The sequence below is a fragment of the Pagrus major genome, chromosome 11, assembly GCF_040436345.1.
Source record: "Pagrus major chromosome 11, Pma_NU_1.0".
In the NCBI taxonomy this organism is placed as follows: Eukaryota; Metazoa; Chordata; class Actinopteri; order Spariformes; family Sparidae; genus Pagrus; species Pagrus major.
In genome coordinates, this window is record NC_133225.1 from 18,979,851 (window position 1) to 19,006,175 (window position 26,325).

At 41.0% G+C, this 26,325-nt stretch overlaps 1 protein-coding gene across 4 annotated transcripts in view; it reads left to right on the forward strand.

Annotated features, from left to right (window-relative positions):
• The window catches only part of opa1 (OPA1 mitochondrial dynamin like GTPase), a 42,324-nt gene extending 26,761 nt beyond the window's left edge, over positions 1–15,563 (forward strand). For all 4 annotated transcript variants that reach the window (XM_073476241.1, XM_073476243.1, XM_073476242.1 and 1 more), the window contains 2 exons: positions 13,356–13,429; positions 13,648–15,563. In XM_073476241.1, coding sequence (XP_073332342.1) covers positions 13,356–13,420 — 65 coding nt within the window. In that variant the 3' untranslated portion in view covers positions 13,421–13,429; positions 13,648–15,563. The remainder of the gene's footprint in view (positions 1–13,355; positions 13,430–13,647) is intronic.
• The last annotated feature ends 10,762 nt before the right edge of the window (positions 15,564–26,325 follow it).

Sequence of the window (26,325 nt, forward strand, 5' to 3'; positions counted from 1 at the left end):
CTCATTACCTTGACTGTGTATGTATGCTCTTTTTTTCCCTGTCTCCCCATGACCCACAGCCTTTCACTTTGCCTACAAAGTGTTGGTAAATTGCTGTGTAAATCGCAGTAATAGTTCTTTTCTGTTTGTCTGCTCCACCATGCAGGAGAAAAAGCGGTCCCTGGCTGTTTATCTGCTTGTGTACAGTGCACTGCCACGAGCACCTGCGCACGCATGCACATGCACACTGTGGCTCTTATTGACACATTATTACATCAGGTCTTTCCTTCAGTGTGAATTTGAGGTCAGTTGTTGACTTTAAGCTTTAGTCAAGGTAAAGCATTTATGTGAGACGCCATGATGAAGTGCTGTATATGGTATATGGTCGTTCACGTGTGTGTGTCCACTCATGCATGTACCTAATATGAATCAGAGAAGTTCTGATACCATTTTTTTCTTCACAATACGGACTCCAATACCTGAACTGGTGTGCTGGCCAAAGCCGAGAACGGATCCGACACCAGTGCATTGAAAAATATATTATAATTATATTTTAACATCTTTATCCGCCTAAAAACTTGATTTTTATGGCCCTTTCAACCCGATGTATTGTCTCTGTCACCCACTTGTTATGCTAAGGATAGATGTAAGTTTGCTGGCATGCTTGAAGTTACACTAATGACTCCCTGTTTATGGATATTGGCTACTTGTGTGGAAAAGGTGAACGGGACTCTGCTGGGAAGTGGCACGGTCCTATTTTGGGCTAATAAATTCCATTTTAGCACATTGGTGCATAGACTCGCTTACTTGCTGATGCTTAATCATGCATTTCCGACATTGGTATTGGTAGCATAACAACCCTAATATTAGGGCTGCTCAATTTGCATTTGCTCGATTTTTGGTTTTCCATGATATTAGAAAATACAGGAATTTTCGCCAGATAACTTCTATTGCTCATTAGAGGCTATGCATATGATTTCACGGTAGGCAGAAGTCACCATGGTTACAGTCACTGAGTGGCAGAAAGACTACATACTGGCATTTATCAAGTGCTGCAGTCTTAACATTTAGCTGGAATGCCACAACAACACAAACAAACTAAAATGTGAAAGAGCTGACTTTATTTTCCTTACTTGACGTTGTACCTCCTGCAATGTGACGATTGTACATGCGCGCATTGCGATATCAATATTCATATTGTGCAGCCCTACCTAATATGAGTTTCATTCTTATGAGAACATGTTTTTGTAGGCCTACCAAGTGAGGACTATCATAGCAACTAGAAAACCTGATGCTGTCTAGTGGTGGAGAGATAATGGTAATGAAATACTCATCTAAAACATCTGACTTTTGTCTCGAGGTCCCACAAATTCTTTATTGCTCACTAGTAAGTCACCCTCGATGGGCGGTTTACATTATACTTATACTGGGACACAAACAAGTCACAAGCAAATCACAAGTTTCACCTCCTCCCTATTGTTGACCCAACTGTTCCACTTGTCTAATGGAGCAACAAGCACTGCTTTGTTTATCCTATACCTTATAATATGTTAAACACAGTTGTTGTCTTTGTCTAAAGCATATTTCCATTCAGCCTTTACATTCCTGTGATAGTCGTCATATGGTGTCATGCTGCAAAGACAAAAAGGAAACAAAGCGATTCTCCAGAGTTATACCCTTATATTATAATCACTCATGTTACCCAGCAATCATTCTTAGATTTTATTTCAATGCATTGTACCACATAGAAGCCCTTTCATTTTTTTAATACAACAGTTTCCATAACATGCCAGCCCCGTGTGGCTGTATCTCACTTCTTCAAAGCATTCTTAAAGAGTTTTCAAATTATTTCACTACCTCTTTCACAAGTAGTAAAAGCAATCTTATATACATTTGTCAATTTTTTCAAATTTTTATGGAGCCAGGGTATTTATACTTGGCTATCATTGCAATAATAAATCTGGTCACAGTGGACACATTGTTGTTACTGTGATATATATCTTTAAAATGTCTCTACGTGTATCTTAAAGGTTAACCAGTGTGTCTTGCAGCACACCAAAGAAGAGAGATATTTTTCATTGACTGATTGAACATAATCAGAAACATGACTAGTCTCGTCCACTCAAAGATTTGTTTGACAGTCAACATTTTTGGAGTGAGTTTCCTGTTTTGTGTTTGTGTTCACATTATGCTTTAAGAAAAGCATTTTACAGTGTTTGCATTTTCAGAAAGTTTGGTGGCACGTTTTCGGGGAAGCTAATTCAAATGAACACCTGGCCTACACACAACGTTTTACAACGTGTTCCCCATCTTCGCTGTAGGCTTATAGCCGCAGATGAATGCAACAATGTGCAGAAAAATTATGGATTTCAGCTTTTGTGTTGAGGCTGTTTGAGGGTTAAGGAATTAAAGGTGTCAACAGAAGGTGCTTTCAAGAACAGTGTTAATGTGTGAAGTGTTTGCATGTTTGCACATGCAGTCACTTTCTCCTTTTCCCTTCTCTCGTGTGGAAGCAGAATACAATAAAGCTCTGGTTGTCTGGGCTTGCTTACCGGAATGCCCTCTCAGCCTCATACTTACTTTGTTTCCTTTCATCCCCTCTTCCTCCTCCTCCTCCTCCTTTGAGCAGCATGATTAGTGAGGGCTCAATGAGAAGTGCTCCTCTGTTAGGGATGACGTATCGTCCTGAGGTGTTGTGTGCACATGCGCTGCGTTCAGAGGGGAGAGGAGTATAGGTGGTCAGCACTCTGTTGTTGCCTTGCACAGACCTTACAGCTGGTTCATGTTTTCTGAGTGACTTTATGAGGGCAAGTTATGTTCCTATCTTATGTTGCTTTTATGGCTGTGCTTCTGGAAACTAGATTATTTTGAAGTTATTGATGACTATTTAACTGTAAGCTGTCTAAACACCCAGCAAGAAATACAACCAATGGACCAACATATGTTGAATCCAATTGTTCAAAATTTGTTCTCCTGAATCAATTTACACATGAAACAGGAAAGGGGCATGAGCATCTTGGGCTCTTTTATAATTTGCACATTTTGTTTGAGTGAGGCCGTGCCCACACTCGATTTAGAAAAAAATGTGAATGTTAAAAGGTTTTCAGATTTCTTCTGTTCATTTCACCATCTATATCAAAATAAGAAACACAACAATTTATTTCAAATGTCAAAGAATTAAATGGTGCAGTTTAACACTCATCTTGTAAGGACTACTACCATGAGTAGAGAATAGTGATTTGATCAGTTTACAACACAAGTTTCTGTCCTGCTGCATTGACAGCACAAATCAAATCATCATGCCATTATACAAAGTTGCAATAGGTAAGAATTCAGCTCTACAAAGTGTTCAGCGGCTAGATGGTTAGCATGCTAACTTCAATAGATTTCTCTGCAACACAATACATAGACATCTTTGGTTAATGTCAAATATTGCGACTTTAACGTTGTCAAGATATGCAGGATTTTAAACTTTGATACAATACTAGTATTAAAACCATGCCAAAACAAGAAATCAAGTAGACACAAAGGAGTATACCACATTCTTTTTTGTGTGTTAAATTAACAACCTGCTCAGTGTCGTGTAACACATACCAACACATTTGTATTAATGGTAATATCTGTGCAGTAATATCTTTATAGCTTCTGGACTTTCAATACTACTACAATGAGGATATTGTATATTAAGTGGTATTAAAAAGGTGTCAGAGTATCGATACTTTTGACAAGCTTGCCATCCATGTCAGGCAGCTGCTTGGCTATATTAACATACAACCTAAAATGAATACACAAAGTTTTCCCCAGTTTGCTACCAGATGTTTGGACAGTGTCAGATTGTGTTTGTGTCTCTGAAGGTTGACACAAGTTTTCACCATCCACACTTTTTCATCCACAATTCTATATCAACAATAATCTTAACTGTACATATTGTCTTTTGAAAATTCTCTTTTTCAGGACTTGAAAATGCCATCTTATTATGTATAAAAAGCCAAAACAATGAAAAAAGGAAATTCAAATCACAAATCCACATCAGTGTAGACACGACCTGGGTCAACTGGTCTGCGTTTTGGAACGTGGGAGTGGTTTTATGCAGTGAGTTAGTGGGCAGACTGTCTGCTCTTCAGCACATTGGGGACTGTTGCTCTTACATGCACTCTTACTTCAATATGACCTTTATGAATTTGAATTACTTCCTCTGTTGTTTTGTTTTTCCATCAACACTTCTCTCTGTTGTTGTCTTTCTTCACATCACTCTCTATCACACTGGCTTGCTTCTATATCTCTCATTCATTTGCTCTTGTCTTTTTCTGTTGCTCCCTCTCTGACACTCATTCCCACTCTGCCTGCCATTATCTTTTCTATCTCACAATTAAACAGACACTAGTTAGTCAGCAGTATCTCTATGTATCTCTGTAAACTAAGGAGGCTTAGCAGTGTAAAGGTTTGTTTTTTTCCCTCGTTGGAGGAAACCTCAGACTGCAAAGATGCTGCCAAATGATCCATTTTCTCCCCGGGAACATCGAGTACACAAACAGTAGATGCACAGTTGTCATAACACTGGCACAGTTGAAGCTGCCCCTCCTGCATTTTATCTAATCCTGTGCTGTTAATGTTGTGTGAAAGCAACTTCCGAAGTTAACATACTTACTTCTTTTCTATTGCAAACACCATAAAACGTTTGTAAATGTATTTTTCTGCATCTTAAGACGGCGTTCTTTGCACCAAGTCTACTGCTAAATTAGTGACAGTTGATAAAAAGCTTCTTTCCTGCTGCCCTTGTTTTGATACTGCCTGTATTTAGTTTCAGAAATTTGATTTTTTTCTTAAATTGAGTTTTTGAAGAGGTCCTGTATTAAATTAAACTAATTCAATTAATTAAACCAAGTACCCAACCTTGTTCCAGTTCAGAATTAGAATCAGAATCGGTTTTATTAGCCAAGTTTGAAGGCATACAAAAAAATTGTCTTGGCAATTGCTTCACGAATACAACATGAAATAGGAATCAAAACAATATTCAACATACAGTATAATTATGATTAAATAGGAATAAAATATAAAGTAAAATCCAGAATCTATTTATAGTTGTCACAGTTATGATAGTTACCTCCGCCAAAGAGGTTATGTTTTCGCCCCATGTCTGTGGGGCAGTTTGGTGGATTGTCCGCAGGATTACACAAAAAATACTAAACAGAGTTCCACAAAACTTGGATGGAGGATGGGTCTTGTCCGAGAATAGACCCCATTAACTTTTGGTGTGGATCTAGATAAAGGGACGGATCAAGGAATTTTTTCTCACTTTCTTTAACATTGCAAGATCAAGTGTTTCTCAGGGAATATTGCATAGATCTTGATGAAAGCCGTATTTAAGTGGCTGGTATCTATGAGCGAGTACAATTTGATGTGGTTCCAAATAAAAATCTGGTTCTCGTGGATTTCTGTTTTATTTGATATTGGATAAAGCTTGTTTGAATCAAAGAGGCCTGCGTTGGCGTAGGTAGAGGACTAGTTTTTAAATGGCATGCATAAGTTTGAAATGAGATATGGACTGTACTGTGAAGAAGGAAGTGAGATGTATGATATATGAAAGAGAGGAAAAAATGTATGATATGTGAAACCAATAATTAAATTGAATTACAGTGGAGGTGGACTTCAATTCACAATGTTAAATCCAGTTAGATGACGAATGCAAGGAATAGATGACTTGTCTGCTAGTTTTTCTTTCATACTTGCTTCTTTCTCCACTCCCTCCCTCACGACCCTCTCTTCTCACAAGACAAAGCATAAGAAGCAAGACTTAGATTAAGCATGTGGCATCTCTTCTGTTTCATTCACTCTTCTGCACTCACTTCCTCTTCACATCTGTCTTCTGTCTTCCTTACATATTTTTTTTAACCGCTGTAAAACACAGGAGTCTCTTTCACCTCAGCTTGTCTTTCCTTTCCTCCTTCACCTCGCTCCATCGAAGCTCCCACCCGCCACCTGCCCCCATTTACCAAAGTCATGACCTGAGCTTCTTTCCACCTTCCCATCATCCATCTCTTCCCCCTTATTCCCTTCCCGTCTTTCTCGCTTCCTCCTTGACTCTGGTTCATCTATCCTGCCTCTCATGTCAACAACCAGGAATGTCTTTCTAAGACATACGCAGCTATCCATGCTCTGATTGACAGACTCTTGATAATACAGCTGTTGATCACTAGCCAAGGGGCTCGGCTGTTGAAACTGGCGCAGATCAAGGACTCAAGTATCTTTGTTAAATTGCTTATTTTAACCACACCACTCATTACCAGATGTTAGCGATGTCGCTGTAACACCATTTACAGTCAGGTTTAGTTGGCTGATAAACCATCTGCAGGTGATGTGGCTGCTTCTGAATTTCCTCCCTAGACACAAACTCAGGAAATAAATCCAGTGGACTGAAGAAACAAGGAAAAAGAGCTGTGTGTTTTAGTTGACAACCGATCAAGAGGTGATAATGGAAGTGGTGATAAAGAAATAAAAACTATGAAGGAGGATGTGAAGCCATTTTTCATTCTCCTCAGGGAGCAAGACACAGAGAGAGAGAGAGCAAGTGTGGGAAAGTAGGAAAGAAAAGGAGTTGTGTGATGGGAGGGGAACTTCAGCGAGGCTTCTGTTCACATGTTTCCAGCACAGTGTGACCACCAGGGACACATTCCCACTGATCCTGCCGTCACTCACACACACACACACACACACACACACACACACACACACACACACACACACAAAGAGCTGACATCAGATGCTGGTTAGGATGAGGTAATAGGAAAACCATATACTCCCTTCTCTGTTGTAGGTGAAAAAATGCAAACCTAAGCTTTCACCCTCCTCTTGATTTATTGTTGAATAGTTAATAAACAGAAATTCTGGGTCTTGTGGGCCTTGGTGGAGGTATGCACTCTACTGTTGATGTATTTCACAACCAAATTCTGATGTCTGAATATTCTTAAGAATTACAAATGAATTGCTCTTTGAAACAATGTTCTTGTATTATCATGCTATTATAATATTATATTTTATAAGTATAAAAGAGTCTTAAAATGGCAATAATATTGTTAATCGCAATTATGTGTGGGACAGTATATCATCCAACAAAAGTAGTTATTGTGACAGCCCAGTCACATTAACACATGCCCAAAATCTCCTGAAATTATGATGCTAGTTAATGCAGTGCATAAAAAGAACAGCTAACTATTGAGGATGAATTTTATTTATGCTGGCATGTTTTAGTCTCGAGGAAAAGATGAAGTAGTTCTTGAAAATCTCTAGTGTAGTAACGTTACCTTTTATGAGGGGAAATTTGGCACTTTCTGTGGCAGAACTACTACTTTTTCTGTCTTTGCAAGAATAATACCTGCTGTCCAGTGACTCCAGCCAGTGGGCCTGAACAGGCCTTTTTGCTCGAGGAATTCAAAGGAATTCCAGGTGTCTCTTCAGTGTTATATGGATGTGACGGTGTGTGTGTGGGGTCCAGAGCAGCTGGTAACATGTATTTACCTGAGGGCAGCAAAGGGAAGAGGAGAGCTTTCCTTTCTTATCTCTTTCTGTCGTCTTGTTTGGGGTCAGCGCCGTGTCAAGAAGGAACTGAGAGGGTTATTAAAAAACGATTCTTTCCATTTACGCCCAGTTATCAGCCGGGCTGAAGTTGAGCATGTTTTTGTGTTGTATGCTTACTCCGGAGTTCATCATTAGTTAACTGGGTTCACACACCTGTGGCTGATTCAACAGTGTGGTGTTTCTCTGAGGGACTATGATGGGATCTCAGTTTAAACCAGACCTGTCAGCCTCACATCCCCAGGCATCTCCATGTGGTTACTCAAGATTGATTGCCACTTAGCCTCAGCACAGGGCTCCATTTGACTGCAAAAGGTGTGTCTCAGAAAGCTTCGGACTCCTGACTATTGTGATTTACACCATGTTATAAGTCATAAGCAGACTTACTGTCTCAGCCCTGTTCATTTTCAAGAATGGACATGGGAAATAACTGTTTATCAGCTAGTCTGTGTTGCATCAGCATCATTTACAATCACGGCTTTAGCTTTCCTCAGTTGAAACCGTCAGGCTTAAAGCTAAAACCACATCCAATCTTCATCTTTATGACCCCTGCACTAAAATCTTCTTGCTTTTCAAAGGCACAAGTACCACACAGACCAACAACAGTCGTCACCTGGCTCTTTTCAAAGGATTTTTCCCTGTTTTTGTTTAGTCTGCCCTCTGGCCGACCCCACGCTTTGACCTGTTCAGACCTACGTATGTCTTTCCCCAGGTTGGGCTGCTCTGTCCCAGGCATCTGTTTTATAGATAAGAGCCGTGAGTGCGAGGGCTGATTCATTGCTCTGTCACCGACATGGCGTTGGGGCCGTCGACATCTCCGCTCTCCCTCAGCCCATGTCTCCCATGGCTCAGTTTTTTTATAGCGTGACAATCCAGATTTAGTGACAAATCAAGCAGCATGCTAAGGAAAATGGCTTTTCTGTTTGTTACATTAAGAGATCGGCTTTCAAAGAAGGAAACAGCAGATCATTTAAACGTTCAGTGTCCCCACCTTCATGCTGACCCTGGCCGTCATGAGATATAAAAAGTTTCCTTGTGAATGATGACAGGTTGGGACAGGAACCAAACCCTGCACCCCACTCTCTCCAGTGACCATGCTGTGAGCTTGTCAGTAGCACATCTTAAGAGCAGCATGCTAAAGTAGCCTCAACCTTTGCACCAAACTTCATCCGCTGAAAACTTTCTGTTGCCACTTTTTCACAACAGCCACCCTTTCTGTTACAGAACAGTGGTCATCTCCCTTAGTAAGAGCAATAATTTATTTTTCATCTCATGGTAAGTTGCAGACCTCCCTGTCCTCTCATCTTTTTCTCTCCTCTGCTCTCCCTCACCTCTGTGTTGGCTACTTGTCCAGCAGGGCCACGCAGTTTCACAGTCTAATTACATGTCAATTAAAGGCTTTGTGGCTCAGGACTCCTTCTGCCAGCGCTTCGGCCGTAGCAGGCTTAGAGGACTCTACAGAGTGAGAGTGAATGAGATATCATTTCATGTGGAGATCAGCCGAGAGAAGGCCTTGAAAGGGGGGATTGGGAGGAAAAAAGCTCCCCTCACTCTCTCCCTCTCTCTGTCAATGGGCGAGAGTCCCTCCACCCGCACCAACCCGCACAACACCCAGCATTATATAGAAGGGGCCTCTGGGATAGAGGCCAGAGGATTATGGGAATATTCATGACCAGATAAAGGGGTGAGCGGTTGAATGACTGTGTTTTGGGGCTCATCTCTTAGGTAAACAGGGGCCTAAATGGAGTTTTAGATCGCTACTCCCACTGCTGCTCAGTGAGGAACAGGCAATGGTGACTCTGCCCACTGTGTTTTGTTGCATTTCCACAGGACGGTGAAAAGAAAGCCTTGTTGTGGCCTTTTCTTCCTCTTGCTGCTGTCTTTTGGTGGCAAACAGATGGTGCTGGGGGAAATAAATATCTGTTTCTCACAGTTTTTATCCACAGAATATTGGCTTTTCTGAAAGACGCCATTCACATTCACCAGTGGCCTCCTGGGCTCCTAAAAGCTGCTGTGGGCTCATTTTAAAGTCATTAAGCAGCCTGCTGTAAGGAAATGGTCCATGGGTTGGCTGTGTTCCAAAATATCATGGTGTAGCTCTAATTGTGCAGGTAGTAAAACTTAGGTAGAGCTAAAATATATATCAGGATAGGTGGCTGGTAATTTTCTTAACATTGTGACGGACACAGACGACAAAGGTTTTTGGTCCAGATCCCAATATTTCTTTAACTTGCATCCTGAAACTGATTACACTTACTGCAATATTTACTCTGCACTTGATTGTCATTCAGTTATACATTCGTAGTGTCTGTTCTTTTGGTCTTCATGAGGATTTGTTGAGATTTTATTTCTTATTTGAATCGAGGTGAAACATACCTGCATTTAAAAAAATAAAATTTTTGGTGGCATTTATCTCGTGGTATTGTCAGGACGATGAAAATTCGATCAAAGAAGTCAAGTTTTAGTAACAGATTCATGAGTTTGGGGGTCTGTCAGTAGGGCTGCACAATTAATAAAAAATATTACCGAAATCGCAGTATGGCCAAGTGTGATATTCAAGTTGCAGGAGCTGCAATTTTTTGATAAAGTTAAATTGTGTCACAAGTTAGCATTATAAATGAAGAACCCCAGCCTACATATACTATTCTCTAAATGTATGGAAATGTGCTTGCTTGGTACGGATTCCAACAGAAGTCATATAATCATTTTTATATGTATTATATTCTATATTTTTCAGTGAAAATTACATGCAAAAAATACCAATTTCATGATTGTCATCACAATCACAATATCTGTCAAAATAATTGAAATGTGACTCTTTTTTTTGCATATCTTTCAGCCCTTAGCCTTGCATTGAAAAAAATTTAAGATATAACGTTGCTGGTGTGTTGCTTCAGGTGCCGTATTATATGTTTTATCGTGACATTTGCAAGGTAAACAGGGAAATATGGACTTCACATTATCAAGAAACCCACCAGGAACGTACGCTTGCTCATATTTGATTGGCTGCTGAAGGGCCTTGCCAGATTACATTGGCTCACGCTCCTCCTGGACATCTTCTTGCCACATTGGCACCCCCACTTTGCTCAATTTTTTATGCAGTTCTAATGTCAACGTAAATGTGGCACAAGATTAAAGGGTCTCATATGTTGTGAAGTCAAGTCAAATTTGTATAGGCACACATGGCTTTACACTCTGTACAAGAGCCACCCTGTACAGTCACAGCTCTGTGCTGTACTCCACTGTAGCTCTGGATCAATAGTTGCCTCAGCAGCAGGTGTTGAAGTAAAGCAGAATCATTTAAGCCCACTGTAAGTTTTCCCAGCCAATCTGGGAATCAAACCTGTTTCTTTTCTTATCACAAGCCCTCTAATCTAGACCACTGCTGCCCAGTGATTCCGCAGAGCTTGTCATGTCTGCCCGACAGTTGGCAGGATCCTTAATGTTTGACCCGTGTTAATCGGTCTGCATCTGAAACACAGGCTCCGCAGAGCACCTTATCATCAGCCACATCTAAACCCTGTTAGAGGCTTTGAAGCCTGAGCCAGGGGATTTCCCATGTTTTGATGATCTGACAGTCCTCCTTTTCTAACACCAACCAAAACTCCACCCCCTTGTACCGCACATCTCTTTCTCCTCAGGTCGGACAGATGTTGGTAATCCTGCTCTGATTGGCTTGGATTGAGTTATGTTGTCCTGTGGTCAGGCACACAGCCCACGCGGCTGAACTCTGTCAGTTGCCTTTGAGCTGTGCCCTGCGGTCGGCTGTATGTTGGAATGGCATATTGCGGGGTTATGTTTCATTCAACCCCACACCTGCTGCAGTGACTTGTCAGCATGCCCCACGACAGGCCCCCTTAATGCCTCCATTAGGTGTTGTAATCTCCACCTAACGCCCTGCCATTTTGCCTGAGTGTGTTAACAGAGTATCAAAGGCCGGGGATTTTTTTTTTCCCCCACCTGCCAGCACCAAGTGTGTAGGAAGGTTAAAAGAGGTGGAGGTGGCATGACTGTACAGCTCTTGCTGGTTTTCCAGACATTGAGGTGGTGTAGGGTCTGTGTGTTTCAGGGCAAAGCTTTTCTGGCTGTCAGTTAATTTTTCCTACCTGTGCATATGTGTGTGTTATCCAGCACTTCTCAGCTCTGCGAGTGTTTCGAGACGTGTGTGGGGGTGTGACTGCGTCTCTCACGGCCGTGTGCTTTTCACCCGTCAGGAAAAGGATACCTCGGCAGCCGTGCTCCCATCAAAAGGGGGCTGCACACAAGCCCCTGACTACGATATTTAGTTTCACCCTAAAGCACGCACACAGTCATCACCTTTGTGCCGACCTGAAATGGACACTCAGGACACTGTTGCTCTGAGGTCCAAACCACAATGATTCATCTCCCTGAAAACGGACAAGTCTTTTTAAAACTGTTTTCATTGGGCCTCCTCATAGGAAAACAATCGACAAAAGGTCGCCTATGGATCTCGTGTGGCTGATTGATCAAGATGGAGCAGTGCTAGTTTGTTCTTCAGAGCCGGTGTTTGAGTTTGTGCTTGGGGGAGATCCAGACAGATTAGCGAGGGTGACAGGGAAGCTGGAGAGCCAGCCAGGCCTGGAGGTGCAGCTGGCATTGGGAGCCACAGCTTCCTTTTTTCAGTGTTGGCCCACAGACTTCCTTCAGCCACTGTTTAATCAGCGATTAAGACTGCTTTAGATGGCTCGCTCGTCTCGTGTGACAGTACATGTTGGGTGGAAGGATTGCTCGTCTTATGCAGTCCCCGGACAATAGGAGTGTATTCATGAAGAGAGGTGACTGACTGTTTTTCCAGTAGATTCCCCTCCTTTCATGTGAAATGTTGTTATGGCGTCTCCTTCTGTCCATTAGCAACGTGCCCGTGAGGTACATACCATGAGAATGGGAGGGTGAAGAGCTTTGATGTGGTCTATGCTAACTGAGAAAGGGCACACAAGCCTTCACCATCAGATGTGTGATGGAGGTCTGCCTTGAGGTTTGGCTGTCAGTGTCAGAGGGGACCATCTGGTGTTTTGGTGAAAAATATGAGGGAATTTCCACCTGCATGAATATATATACTGTCGGGATGAGATATATTGTTTAATTATTTCTCTTTTTCAAAGCAAATTTACAGCCTGCTGCCCGTCCTATGTTGCTTCATTTAGTACATTAGTACTAAAATTGTTTCCTTCAGATGTCTTGCATTGTCAGACCAACAGTTGAAAAAGCAGACATTGATCTGAGTGGAGCTGCAACCAATGATTACTGTGATTGCTAATGTATATCCAATGATTATTTTCTCACCAACCCAAAGCATCAGTATTTGACAAGTTAAGATTGAGACTCAACAATCAATTTTCTTACAAATTCGACCTTTAAACATCAGAAAAAAAAATGTCCATTGCAATTATTATTTTTTTTAATCAATAGTCCAAAACCAAAAGATGATGGCTTTACATTGATTTAGAACACATACAAGTTGCAAGTCCTCACATGTGAGAAACTTGAATCATTATTTTTTTTTCCATTTATCTATTTAAAAAATGACAAACAATTACACATTAAAATAGGTGCTGATTTATTTAAGTATTATAGGAGAAAAGCAGCGAATCTTCACATTTATAAATCCGTGGAATTGAAAGAATTCTTGGAATTTTTATTAAAAAAGCCTTTCTGGAATCAAAACTAATCAATTAATTGACATTGTTTGAAGTTTTTTTTAAATATATATTTTTTTTTTTGGTCAGTATTTTGTGTATTTATCAGGAGTTTGAGTAATCAACCTACTTTGTGTTTTCCTGCAGAGAAAGTTCGTGAGATCCAGGAGAAACTTGAAGCCTTCATAGAAGCTCTTCACAAGGAAAAATAAGAGAAGCAGGTATTTGTCTCTGTACCTGATAGTAGAACTCACCTGTACTGAAATGATCATCAGCAATGCAGCAACATCAAAGCATTCCAATACAATTATTATTGAATAACAAGTTGCTGCTTATTATTTAATCATTTATTAAATAATAGTATATGTTAAGATCTTAAATCTGTGTACTACAGGTATTGTATATCTGATCTGTTGTCCCTTCCCTCCTTTTCTTACAGAACTATTGAAAGTAGATTCATGGATCACAACAGAGAAATGCACTGAACAAAGACGACTAAATCTGTAAATGACCGTCATCACCCCCTGGCCCTGCCACACTACTCACATGATTTTAAAATCCATTGCTTGGCTCCCTGTCCCGCTTTGACACTGATGGAAAGATGGATCTAAACCAAGAGACAAGATGGAGGAACAGTTTTCAAGCTTTTCAGACTGTCCTGGGCTTAACAGCGGGACTTGTGCACAGGAGCCCAAACACGATCAGAGCTGGAGGGAAATGAGAAGCTTGCACAGTGTTGTCAGACATCTAACCTCGCATTTTCAATAAATGAGACTCTATGTGCTCACATATTTTTTTTTTTCTTTCTTCAGCTGATGGTGTTTGTGTACATGTGATTAAAGAAGTTTGCATCTTCACTGATCTCTGTAAAAAGAAACGCCACTGGCACTCTTCCCGGTGGGTGAAATAGGTTAGAGTTTCATACCTTTATCTCGCCTGGTGCTCCTAAAATACGCCATGACACCACCTCAAGTTCTTTTTTTTTTTTGTTGCACTTAGGATCCCAAAGCACTTAAGTTATCTCTCCAGGTTGCAGCTGTACTCTGCATTTCCCCCTGAATGAGATGTCTTCTCACCTTAAATCTACTTGGTTCAATATGCAGCTTCCCTCCAGTCAACACTCTTACTTCTTCATTAACCAGATACGATCGGAAGGTGTTGGAAACTATATTGTGGATAGATTTATTTCTTATTTTTTCGATCGAATGGGGTTTATTTGACAATTTTATTTGCCAAATGCACATTGCTTACCTTTTGTTTATTTCTTTGTCCGTGTGTGTGATGTTTGTACATTACCGTTTCATCTGTACTGTCCCCATGTTGCAACTGACAGATAATAAAGCAACATCCAAAACAGAAATAGATAAAAAATATAATAGATAGATGACTTAGACACATTATTAAACAAAGTGCTGCGTTTTTTTTAACTGATTACGTGCTAATAATTAGGACTTTGTCTCTCATCAGCCATATAACACCATCAATTAAAAAAGGTTTGTCATAGTAACATTTTAAAAATACAAGAAGAACCAGTTTAGAGGTAAATAATTTGTCTTGTAAAGCTATGACACTGTCTATCTCTATTTCGGACCTGTGCTTTAGTCTTTCCCAGTTTAGTGCCTAGTCCATCTTCACCAGTTCCATCAGTTACATGTGGGTAGGTGGGTTTTCTCAATTATTTTCAAATCTGCACCAGGTTTAATGTCCTTTTTGTTTAGTTGGTCAGTTATGTCCATGCACATGTACACTGCACCGATCCACTTCTCTTTTCCTGTCTGAGTATCTAAATGAGCAGGAATCATCCTCAAAGCTAAGTAAAAAGGAAAATATCGTACATGCTGGTAGGTAATTTTAAACTTCCGTCTTGAAGTCACTGTCCGGGGCCGGATGTTTCCACACTGCTCTTGTGCTTCTTCCTCAGCTTCATCTCATATCCACTCTCTCTGCATCTCCATCTCCATCATTTGGACTCTTTCCATCACCCATGTAGACATCCACTCACTCTTCTCCGCTTGAAAAAACAGTCTGATGTTTGACTGAAAGAGGAGTGAGAGACTGCATTAGCCCCATCTTTTCATTCATGTGTATATGGGTATAAATATATAGTATCCTGTCCATTCTGTACAGGTAAAGTTAATGGAAAGTCATGGAGATACTATCATGTACAGCACGTGTATGCAGAGTGACACACTTGTGTAACAGAAAATTGGTGAGTTGGTTCAAAAAAAACGTTTTATGTTGTAGAAAGTAATGTTTGCATGGTGTACCCCATCAGATGTGCTTTATTTATTAAATTTGTGTTGAAAAGAAAAAAGTGGGAATAAAATTGACAAATAAAAATGAGTTTTTTCATGACGTGTCAGCTGGTCCACTTACAGTCAGTGTTACACCTCTTTCTTTCTATTTTTTTTTATTTTTGCCTTGAACGATGTCCATTTACCTGAACCTTTAGCCAATGAGAAGCTTAAATAGAATGCAGAAAAGTTGACAAAACGGTCTCATCTCAAGGTCCATTTAGTTGCTCTTTTCTAGCTTCTGAGAATATAGGATTTTCAGTTAGCCCAATTATTATGGAAATATTTTCAAATCTCAATGTTAAAGCTGAAGTAGACAATTCTAAAGGTTTGCCAGGGTCACGTTGGTGCCAGTACTTGATAACCTCAGATTCCTCTACAATTGTCAACTTTAGTTTGAAGGACCTTTCATCCATGTACCATTGTTTATTCAGGGAGAGATTGACTGAGCATTAAGTTATTTTACAGCAATGCCCTGACTTCACATACATACGGGCTGGATGAAACAAATATGGTAGTAACGATGGTAATAACAATAGAGAGATTATTTAATTCATTTATTTATTTAACCACAGCCATCAGAACAAAAATGAAATATCAGAATATAAAATTTAAAGCAATAAATAACAGACATGCCTGTAAAATTACCCAAAGCATTTTCACTGGACAACAACTATTTCATCCAGTATATCAGTTTAAAAATTGAGGTTTGAAGGACGAATATACCCAAGAATCAAAAACATATTTTTCCTCTTGCCTGTGGTGATATTTATCCATCTAGATTGTTTGTTTGTGAGATATCAGCCTAAAGATGTCCGCCTTCTCTCCATCATAATTAAACTAGATAGCACTAGACTAGCACCAAAATATTACATTTTAAAAACTCAATAGCAACGTGTGTGAACTACACTTGCAGAACGAAGTGTGCATCCACTCATGGAGGAGAGGCTCATGCTCGTGACAGTGCAGGGTGTGAGTATTAATTAATTGATTTTGGTTGAGCTGTAATGTTTGATTCTAAAGCTTGACTTTTGGGTGAACTGCTAAACATGCTAACATTTGCCAAACAAGTACAACTGAGGCTGATGGATGAAGATACTAAATTTAATCTGGTAGTTATTGAGATGGTAACCTGGTAAGTCAAATGTCATCAGCTGGTTCACTCTCGTCCTCGGAGAGTTGTGTTGCCTGTACGTGTGTTTCCATTAGTCTGCTGTTATCCTACAGCTGGTTGCTTCTGGATGCAATGACCTGTGTGCTGATGTGAGGAGGCCTCTGCCCCAGGTCTGAGCAACCCCTCAGAGTATTTAACTCTGCAGGCTGTTATCTCAACCCGGAGCAGGCTGCAGACATGTTGCAGCCTGAGGCAGCAGCTAGGGAGAGGCAGGCAGGCAGCTGAGGGCCTGACTGATTAATAAGTCAGAGTCCAGAGGTCCTCCACTCCTGGGCATCCTCTCTTCTTTCACAAGAGCCTGGTTGTTACTTCATCTCCACATTGCTCAGAGGACAACGCCGTGGGGAGGGATGGATGTAGAGGGGGTGGGCAGGCCTCATCCTCCCTACCATCACCTGAGGCTTTACACATGGAGCTAACTGCCTCACGTCAACTTTTTGTTTTCTGTGTGGCTATTATATTCCCCTGTTTTCTTAAAAACAAGGGAAAAGGAGTGAAAAAAGCCTAATGACTTTGTAGCAGCCTTGAAAAGAAAGGGGGAAAAGTCAACCTCCAGCTGAAGGCCTTTGTGCTATCAGATAGCCACGTTCTGGGAGGAGGGAGGCCGGCAGGGACACACTATACACCATTAGCATCTGCAAAGGCCGTCACGTTGACTAATAGCCAGAGCCACAACGGCACAGTGGTTCAGTTTGTGTTTTCCCTCAATCCCCTTTATGCTGGTGACACAAAAGCAGCCAGGCCAGACCTTTCAAATATGCCACAGCAGCGGACGTGCACAAAGCTTCATTTCTAGTCTTTCTTAAGAAAAAGAAAGGGCCGATCTTGTTGCTTCGTTTTCTTTTTTTAATCCCCCCACCTCATCACACAGACACATTCTGGTTCTTTTGGCAGGGGGTGTGGCGGGTCGGTATATGATGAAAACGCTGAATAAGTCTAAGAAAAGGGCAATAAATTGTGGGGATGGGCGTTTTTTGGCAGTAGCAGCAGTGTTAGCATTTGTTTGCCGCCTTGTTGGCGATGCCGGCTTTGTTCTCATCTTTCTGTTCCCTCTGTTATCAAGCTGTCGGTCGAGGTTGTGGGAGAGGCAGAGATTCTGGCAACCAGATTAACGTACATGGCTGTCAACTGACGGGATACTGACTCAAATTGGCTGTTTGGACACCGCACAGCTGCTTTTAAACAACCTCAGGTGGACATTTACCAACACTACAGTGGTTTAAGAAGTGTACTTTAAAGATGATTTATTAAACTGTCTCTCGCTGGTTTCTTGTAATAAAGTAACAAGGTCATATACAAGTGCACAAAAGGTAAAGATTTATGACTTTATATTAGAGAAAGTGATGTGCTACCTTTCAGAAAGTCTGAAGTCTCCCAGATATTTCTCTTGTTGAAATGTAGTTCCCTTCTTTATTGTATGTTGTGTCCTTTTTGTGTGTCCTGTCTATAACTTTGTATTTTTATGCTGCTGACTGTCTTGGCCAGGTCTCCGTTTTAAAAAAAGGGATCCTCAATCTTATTGACACTCTCCTGGTTAAATAAAGGTTAAATTAAAATGATTAAATGTTGATTGTCCAGTGTAGCCTTTGCTCTGTTTGCTTAAATTTAGGACTTTGATAGAAATTACTAATTAAAAGGCCATAAAAACATATTTTCTCACTCTTTGGCAACTGGGCCACACATGATGAACATGATCTTTTTTTTTTTTTGACAAAATTCAAACAGTTTTGGTTATTTTCATGTTAGAGATTTGTGAGATTTTGTGTTTTTGTGGGTTTAAAGTTGGATAAAAGTGATGTCGTAATTCTGTGCACACACCGGTTTTGCAGCATTTGAATTAAAATAGCATCATGCTGAAACAGAATATCATCATTTGAAAAATACATTATAAAATGTTGATTTCCTTGATTCTGCTGTCGTACTTGAACTTGATTGGAACAATATTTTTTCCCCTGCTTTTCATTTTTTTTTTTTGGCTAGTTATTATTTTGCATGCATGCATAGCAAACCTTTTAGCCATGTTGTTATTTTCTCCTTTTTGGTATGTGACGACCACTGAAGCACTATGATGCACCAGTTTGTATTTATTTTTGACAGAAGAAGAAAGTCCCAGATTGGTTGACTTACCATAACAAATATGGACAGTAATGACTCTCAGAGACACTGTGTAATATCTGAGTAGACACTATAACACATAAAAGACACTGATTTGGCCTCTGAGAGTCACTTATCAGCACTTCAGTCCACGAGTGCAGATAAATACAGTGGATGTAAATCTAACACTTTGCGCCCCGGGAGACAAACTGCCACTGTTGAGTCACTGCTGATGAATCTTATCAGAGGCTTGCTGAAGCAACAGGCTTCCTTCTCCGTTTCAACCAACAAAACCTTCTACTGTCCCCGGGGCCCGCTGCTTTCTGCCCTGCAGAGAATAGCGTCACAATTGGCCTTTGTGTTCATTATGTTAGAGGCATCTTCCCATTGCGCTGTGGGGTCCATTCCAATGCTGAATTAGGCCCATGGGGATTTTAGCCAAGTCACAAAGGTCGGTGACCCTTCTTGTCATACCCCCAACACACACACACACACACATATACAGAGAGCCCTGTTCTTATTCTGTGTGAGCTATAAATTATGGCAGCACTCAGTGCTTCAATGTTAGGAATTGAAGGAGGATGGACCGTGTGAATCCTGTGGTGTGGCATATATACATATGTGTGTGTGTGAGTGTGTGTGTTTTTCCACAGGGGTGGCCGGGCAGAGTAGCCTACCACCGCATGTTTCTCACCATTCAATTCTGTTGTCCACCCTGAAAGAATCCATAAAATGACCTCATCGTCTCACGGCACGGGACGTCATAAATGAATCAGCCCATTGTGGAGGGCAACTGCCTCCATTAATAAATCCCTGATGGTGGATCTATATTTTCCCGCTAATTCCCAAAGATGCAGAGTGTCCGCTCACACAGGGGGTCGCCCCCATACGACAGAAAAAAACAAACACAAGGGCTGGACTGTCATCACACCATTGCTTTAAATTTGTCCTCATTAATTAGTGTGGACCATCAAAACCTAGCAGGGACCTCATTTTGTCCTGTAATAGGTTTCAAAGACAGGACAAATCCCATCTTCTTACAGAAGCAGTTCCCAAACTCTTGGTTGTGTCCTATCCTATCTAGACCTCGCATCTTATCTCACATCCTAACCTGAACTGCAAACTCCATTCTTCAATCGGCACTTCCTGTCATGCCTGTATCCATGACAACAGCTGCCTCACTTTACTTGTCACAGGCTAGCTAGATTGCTGTAATGGGCAAGAAACGAAAAGCAATCAATTTTAGCTTTGATGAGTTGAAGGCATTGATCGTGTCGGTGGAAGACATGATATAAGTAATACAGGGTGATAGAAAATGTCAAGCTAACAGGCTAACATTGAAAGAGAACATCATAACCAGCAGGCTAGTAACAGTGTTACCTTCCACCAGTTTAATATCTTTGTTAGCTTATCCAACAATCTAACAACAGTGTTAGCTTCATCAACAGGCTGACGTTGGTTTAATCCTCTCCAACAGGCTAACATTGGTGTTAGCTTCTCCAACATGCTCACATCTTTGTTAGCCTCTCCAACAGTCAACACGTTTGTTAGCTTCTCTAACAGGCTTATTTCGGTGTTAGCTTTTCTTAGGCTAAGATTGGTGTTAGTTATCTTCCGACTCTTGCCATACTGAACTATAGTGCTGCAATTTTTGGCAGTTATTTTGAATGTAAGACAGCAATCCCAATTTAGGATACATGTTTCTGTACCTGATAGCCTACCAAAATCCTAGATTCTGAACTGAGATAAGATGGCCGAGGATTTCAAACTTTGGAAGTTTTTGTAGTGAGGCCCCTGAACTAGCCTACTAAAGTGGATCCCTTTATACAGTAGCCTATATATCCCTGAATCTGACAAAATCTAAAAGGATTGTAGGCCTGAACAATATCTGCAAATTACATTAGGCTACATTTTATTTAACAGATGATATTTCAATCTTATGGGGATCTTCCTCAAGTTGAAGTAATGTCTGCTTGTCAGTAAAATGTCCTCTGAGCTTCAGAACCAGACAGTCAGTGTTCACTATCTTTCAAATCAAACACATGGAAATCTGAATTTATCAGTGACGCCAAAACAATAACCAAATGTGGAAAAAATTCTGCTATAACAGCTGTCATTTCTTCCCCTCATGCTACCTCAGCTAAGCACAAACGACAACAAAGCCAAACAGCTGATTTGATTATAATTTGATATTTGTTTAAAAACCTCAGTGACACTGCCACTGAAATGTGTTGTAAACAAGACAGGAGAGTGTAGGTACTAAAACGTGCACTGCTCCATGCACATCTTACATCAAATCCCACAGACATGAGATATCACCAAGGGTTCAGTCTGCAGTGTGAACACTATCATAAAGACACAGTCTGAGAGGAATTTAATTTAAGGCCTCTTTAAGATGACGGGTAAAGTGTGACTGAAACAGTGGGTGAAGAAATGAAAGGGTTTGTGTGTGTAACAAGAGAGGGGTGGGAACTTTCCTCCGCAGAAAGGAGTTACGCAAAGTTGCCATGGAAAAAGTGATCGTCGCACAAACTGTTTCTTAATCGAGTGGAGGTCTTAGTGAGAGGGAGGGACTCGGAGCTTTTAGCACAAGAAGCGGCTCTGGGTTTGCATGGACTTAGTGGGATTATATGAGCATTCATGGCAACCAGTGAGGCCAGCAGGTGAGGTCTGGGCTCAGCTGCCTTAGCCTTTAGGTAAACACAGAGAAGGGTTGCCAGATCCTGGCTGCGTTGCCAGGCTGAAATTGTATCTGTCCACACTACTTACGTCAGTCAGGCTGATCTGCCTCCTCCTACAGGGTGGCGCTGACAGGGGGCTGCACTTGTTGCCGGATGGGGGACGCTGAGGACCCGCTTTCATCGTCTAAGTGCCACAGTGAGGCCGGACCAAAAACGGTCTGGTGACATTACTTGACTGGCCATCAATAGTATCTTAGCAGGCGCTAAAACCAAAAGCAAACACGGTGAGCCTGAATGTTTGAGGCGATGCTCTGTAGCGTTAGCAGCATCGTGCGTTAAAGCAGAGCAGAAATGCCAACACGGCTGGTAAAGTGATCAAGTTTGTGAGCTTTTGTCTCTTTTCAGGAAGTCCTGATCTGATTTTCACTGAGATTATACTTTTAATTAGATTTGCATTTTATAACAAGACTGTTTTACATGTGTTTCTGGAGTTAAACAGTAAAACAGGCTTACCTTTATGAATGGTGCAGTGTTTTCCAGAATACTTCCATTTCAACCCGCCTGACATCACATCAGATTAAGACAGGGGAATTGCCACGTTACATCGTCAGTGTTGTCAGGAATTCAGGCAAATTTGCTTCACAGACAAAAAGGCTTTTTTTTTCACATGACCTTTTAAAAAATAAGAGTTGAAAATAGGATAAAAGAGGATAGAAGCAGATGTTGAACTGAATGAAAAACAGCTCTGAGAGGGCAACGTTTGGCAAAATGAAGATGAAACATCCTGATTTACTGATGAATGTATGTAACACACATGGAGAAGTGAGATAGCTGCATTAATTTGAAACTTAAGCGTTGTAGCCATCAGTGTGTGTAACTTCCTTGTCAGTTTCTCTGACGCTGTTCACACAGCTGCATTCAAACAAACCTGAGCTTGCAAGCTTTTGTGGGGTCGGTTGTCCGTCCGTACATATTGAATAAAAAACAAAACTTTTAAAGTGAAATCGATCTCGGATCATGTCATCGTTGTGCTCCTCCTCCGCTGCAGCCTCTCTGTTTGTTCACCTGCAGGTCAGCCACGTCCAGCCTGAAAGGCCACCGCTTCGCCCCGCTGACCCCCTGACCTCCTGCAGCCTCCACACGCCTCCTCTCTGGACCAGCAAATATTGAACCAGTCAGTCAGGGTTTCTCCGCTGCCCACTGAGTGTTTGACTGTTGCTAGAGAACAGCTTTACCATCGTTGGACAACAGCAACAGCAGGCCAGGACATGCCCGTGTGTGTGTGTGTGTGTGTGAAACCTTTCTTTAAGTCTTTGTTTAGCCGCTCTGGTCCAAACTTTAAAATCCAGGCGACAGTTTCGACTTAAACGCACAGTATGTCATTTCTGCCACTAGAAGTCTCTCAATCAAAACAAAACACAATATGCAAGCAGTGTGGCATCATGGGAGTTGTTGTCATTCATTCATTGTTAAAGAAACAACACTGCTGATGAAAATCTACATGACTCAGGCAGAAATGTTCATGTTGAGGTAATGTTTCATTCACGTTCTGTTTAGTCATGCTTGATGACTTCCTCCCGCACTCTCTGACTCTCTCCCGGATGTTGTAGCGACAGGCGACCAAATGAAAGACACTGTTACAGAAAGTAAACTTGTGGATTTCTCGAATTTCTTTCTTGAACATTGCTGAAAACATTCAGGATAATGTAAGTACACAAGCTCAACAACATTTAGAAGTCGTTTTTAGACATTTCAATGCAGAAATGTTACATATTGCTATTTCAGTTATTTGCATTTGACCTGACCAAACAGAAGCAACTTCAACCATACTGAATGGTTATATTTTGCATGAGAAAATGTTCCCACCAGGGAAAGAAGCCTAAAACACCATTTTCCATAACATTGCCTTTGTCTGGATGTCTCAGAATCAGTGGACAACACAGGTCCATCTCCCTCAATGCACTCAGAACCACGCTGCATTAGTTTTGCGAGGCTGTCCTTAGTGACATTAGATTTGAAATAGCCAGCCTGCTCCAAGAAATCATAAATCCGTCTGTGAAATCGTTATTTTAGATTAATCCCTTGTAGCGCAACCCACTTCAAGTGTGTAAACAGTGTGCACACAGTGAATGATGAATTATCAGCTCTGTCCCAAAAACGTTCTACATACTCATTTAAGCAAGAAACAAAATTAAGTATAGTTTAAAAGTCAACATGTGTACTAAACCCCCCTAATTTGCCCCACAATGTAATGCACAGAGGAAAACAGAGTTACTCAAAGCTGCTTGTGCATGGTGGTAAAAATGAGTATTGATTGGCATCTGTCAGCGCTCGTATCACATAGTTTCCTGTCAGTACAAAACAATGAAGTGTATTCATTTCTTGCTTACATCAGAAACAATCCCTATGCAAGTCGTGGCAACTGTAGCACTTACTGTACACTGCTGCAGTGAAGGATGACACTGGAACACAATTAATCTCCATTATCAGTTAATATCTTCACTATCACATGCAACAAGGCTGTGCATGTCTCTGTGTTAATGAGATTGTCCCTTTAGATTAGAAAATTGTTTCTCAAGACTCTTCCCTGCCTGGCTGAATGTGTGTGCTCATCCTATTCATTGTATGTGTGTGTGTGTGTGTGTGTGTGTGTGTGTGTGTGTGTGTGTGTGTGTGTGTGTGTGTGTGTGTGTGTGTGTGTGTGATCCAGGGTACTCAGGAATGTTTGCTCTGCCAACACTCAGTGACTGTAGATGTCGTCGTCTCTCCAGCCTCGAGTGAAACAGACACTGCAGCCTTTTATCAGCCGGACACGGCCCGAGGAGGAAGGTAAATAATGGCAGGACTTTAATAGGTGGATAATGTTGTCGCAGGGCACAAGACTGACTGACTGTCCCTGAGCAAACAGGACCACGGCAGCCTAACACACACACAAACACACACACAGACACACACAGACACACATAGACCAATAGTTCTTCTGAACAGAAATGTATACATTTAGTCTGTTATCTCCCACCAGCAGAGTCCAGCAGCTTTTGGTGCTCTTTAAGGATTCAAGACTCTCAAACACACTTTCAACAACCACATACAAACACTCAGGACATTGGGATCAGTTTTTTTTTGCCATGTAAATGAATCACCTTGCGCTGTACTTTCATGTTGTTTTATTCTTTGTCTTTTGGATTTCTATCCACAAATTAACCAGGTTTAACCAGAAAATCACAGAAAAAATATATATCACAGTTCAAACTGATTTCTCTTTGACAAGCATAGAGATTTTGGAAAAATGTGGGTACGCTTTTTTTTTGTTAACTGTTTCTTATTCATTTTTGATAAACTTCCCTACTTCTGTCTGTTCTTCTAAATCCTCTTATACTTACTGTTCAGTTTTGTTAATGTTTGTTTACTTTTTTTGTTTTTAGATTTACCTTAGATTTACTTCACCAATCCCCGAAGTGGAGACTAGCTTGATTGCACATTCATAATGACAAAAAACGAAAAAGAGACAGACAAGTCACAGCAAACAGCACATGAAAGTCCCTGTTAACACACTTACTAACACATGTTGCAAAGGGAAAGTAAAAAACAATGTATATATTAAAATATGATCAATTTAAAAAGGCCGACCATAAGGGATGCATCTAAAAAAAGTAAAGCGAGCAATTCATATGAAATGAAACTTTAAACATAATATCAAAAATACAACTCATCACCTCTGAAGTCTCAAATATATCTATGCTATATCTGTTTCTGTGGGTTCATCCTCCTCCTCCCTATATGGACTGCATCAGATGTTCACCTGTAGGCGCTCTCTGCCAAGACACTACACATTCCTGCTCACAAAACACACACACGCACACACACATACACACACATCATCATCGTCCTCTGATATCACAGCCATAAATATAGAGCAGGTTTATCTTCACATACACACACAAACGTTTACATTTAAACACCCACAGCACACACACACGTTCCCCAAAGTCTCCAGAGGCCAATTAAGATAGCCTACCTACCTTGGGGCATGTGCACCCCCCCAACCATACCATACCCCCCCCGAGTCACCACCACTACCAACCACCACCTCCTCCCCCCACAGACCCTTTGACCCCTGACACACGACCTCTGTGCTGAATGAGTACACACAGGGGTGTCAGAGCGAGACCGCCAGCCATTCCTGCTCCACCACCACGACACACACACACACATTTACACATCCACATACCCTCTGGCTGCGCAAACTGAACAGTAAGAAAGGTATGGACCACTGGTCAGACACAAGGCGTCTCACTACACACACACACAGATACACACACACACACATAGCCGGGAGGTGAGGGGTTAGTTGTGGGTCGCAGGTTAATACAGTCCAAATGGAGAGGACAGCTGCAGGACACAGGGGGCACTGTAGAGACAAGGAGCAGCTCTGCTGGTGTTTCAACACCCAGGTTCATTTTCTTGAAAAGCGTAACTGTTTTATAGCAAGACACAGAAAATGTTATGAATAATAAAACAGTCTTGGACCTTTTAAAGTGCATGTCAATAATGTAGATTGACTGAAGGAAAAGAGGAGAAGGGAAGAAAAGAACATAAACTTAACTAAAGAAAGCAAATTTGGTAAATGCATTTTACAATTGAAATACATACATATACAATATTATCTATCATCAAAGGCCATCATATCATAGTGGTTTCCAAATGGTGTGAGACAACCGTACATTATTATTGCAATATGCAACTATACAACAAGTAATGCACGAGTTTGTAATTTACTATACCAGTATTTTGTGCGCATTAATTTCCCAATACAGAGGCAAATTCTATACCCTAAAAAATGCTTTAAAAACCTTCTAGGATGTCCCAGTATT